The sequence below is a fragment of the Garra rufa genome, chromosome 11 (genome assembly GCF_049309525.1).
Source record: "Garra rufa chromosome 11, GarRuf1.0, whole genome shotgun sequence".
Taxonomy (NCBI): Eukaryota; Metazoa; Chordata; class Actinopteri; order Cypriniformes; family Cyprinidae; genus Garra; species Garra rufa.
In genome coordinates, this window is record NC_133371.1 from 30,234,061 (window position 1) to 30,235,480 (window position 1,420).

The following is a 1,420-nucleotide window of genomic DNA, read 5'->3' on the forward strand; positions in this document are numbered from 1 at the left end:
TAAAAGTACTCTAGCAACTCACTCACCAACTAGGTTTCCATGGTTACCTCGATGATGCTGTTACTGTTATCTTTTTGCCTGCAGGACAAGTTTGCGCCCTAACTTTTTTTCCCAAACTAAATTTTCTCAGAAACGTTTGACACCCCCACTTAAAACGCAAATATAGACCTACATATGCATACAAAAACTTAACCTCCCTCCCGCATTCCCTATGGGTCAAACCCCCCACAATTCCCACCTGCTGTCATACTTGTCAAACTCTCCAGCCAATCTTTGCCATGCAAGGGCGGGTAATACCAAGACGCGTGAATCTCTGGATATATTAGCCAAAGCGCACGACTGGTGGGCAAACCGCTGAGAAACCCTCTTCAACACAAGCTGAGCGCAGCTTGCGAGCAAATCGCAGGTGGAACGCGCAATTTGATGCTTAACTATGGGTGACCCTTTCAACAGCAGCAGCAGGGTGTTTAACCGAACCCCTCAGGGTCATGTAACATTTGGAAATCTGGAGGACATTGACGTGACCGCGGACAGGAACCCGGTTTTGAGGATCATGATCTCCGTGGTGTACATTCTCGTGTGCGCAATAGGCTTAGTTGGGAACTCGCTCGTCCTTCTCATCATGAGAGTGAAGCACTGCAAACAGACCTCAACTATTAATGTCTTCATCATTAACTTAGCTGTCACAGACCTCCAGTTTGTTCTGACGTTGCCGTTTTGGGCGGTGGATACCGCTTTGGATTTCAGCTGGCCGTTTGGAGACGCCATGTGCAAGATTATACTATCAGTCACCGTGATGAACATGTACGCCAGCGTCTTCTTTCTCACTGCCATGAGCATCACTAGATACTGCTCCGTGGCTTCAGCCACCAAGAACAGAGTCCGTCCTCCAACATCATGCTCTGTCAAATGGGTTTGCGCAATTTTGTGGGTTGTTGCTACTGTCGCAACCGCGCCAACGTCGATTTTCTCCACAGTGACCAACGTGGCTGGAGAGAAGCTTTGCTTGCTGAAGTTTCCTGCTGGACATTACTGGCTAGCCTTTTATCACTTGCAAAAAATCCTGGTTGCTTTTGTTCTGCCTATGTTGATTCTATCCGTATCCTATTTGTTGCTTCTGAGATTTGTGAGAAAGCGTAGTCTGAATAACAGCCATTCAAAGCGCAGGATTCAAGTCACCAAATCCATCACAGTTGTGGTTCTTTCATTCTTTCTTTGCTGGATGCCGAACCACGCAATTACATTTTGGGGTGTTTTGGTGAAGTTAAACGTGATTCGCTGGGATGAGGCGTATTATGTTGCCCACACTTATGTATTCCCTGTGACTGTTTGCTTGGCTCATACTAATAGTTGCTTAAATCCGTTTATATATTGTCTTACAAGAAGGGCATTGAGAAAGAAACTGAAAGATTGTTTGTCA

At 46.0% G+C, this 1,420-nt stretch overlaps 1 protein-coding gene across 1 annotated transcript in view; it reads left to right on the forward strand.

Moving 5' to 3' along the window:
* Nucleotides 1-383: 383 nt before the first annotated feature.
* rxfp3.3a3 (relaxin family peptide receptor 3.3a3) overlaps nt 384-1,420 on the forward strand; it is a 4,980-nt gene continuing 3,943 nt past the window's right edge. The window contains exon 1 of the mRNA XM_073850175.1: nt 384-1,412. Within this exon, the coding sequence (XP_073706276.1) occupies nt 434-1,412 (979 nt within the window). The 5' untranslated portion in view covers nt 384-433. The remainder of the gene's footprint in view (nt 1,413-1,420) is intronic.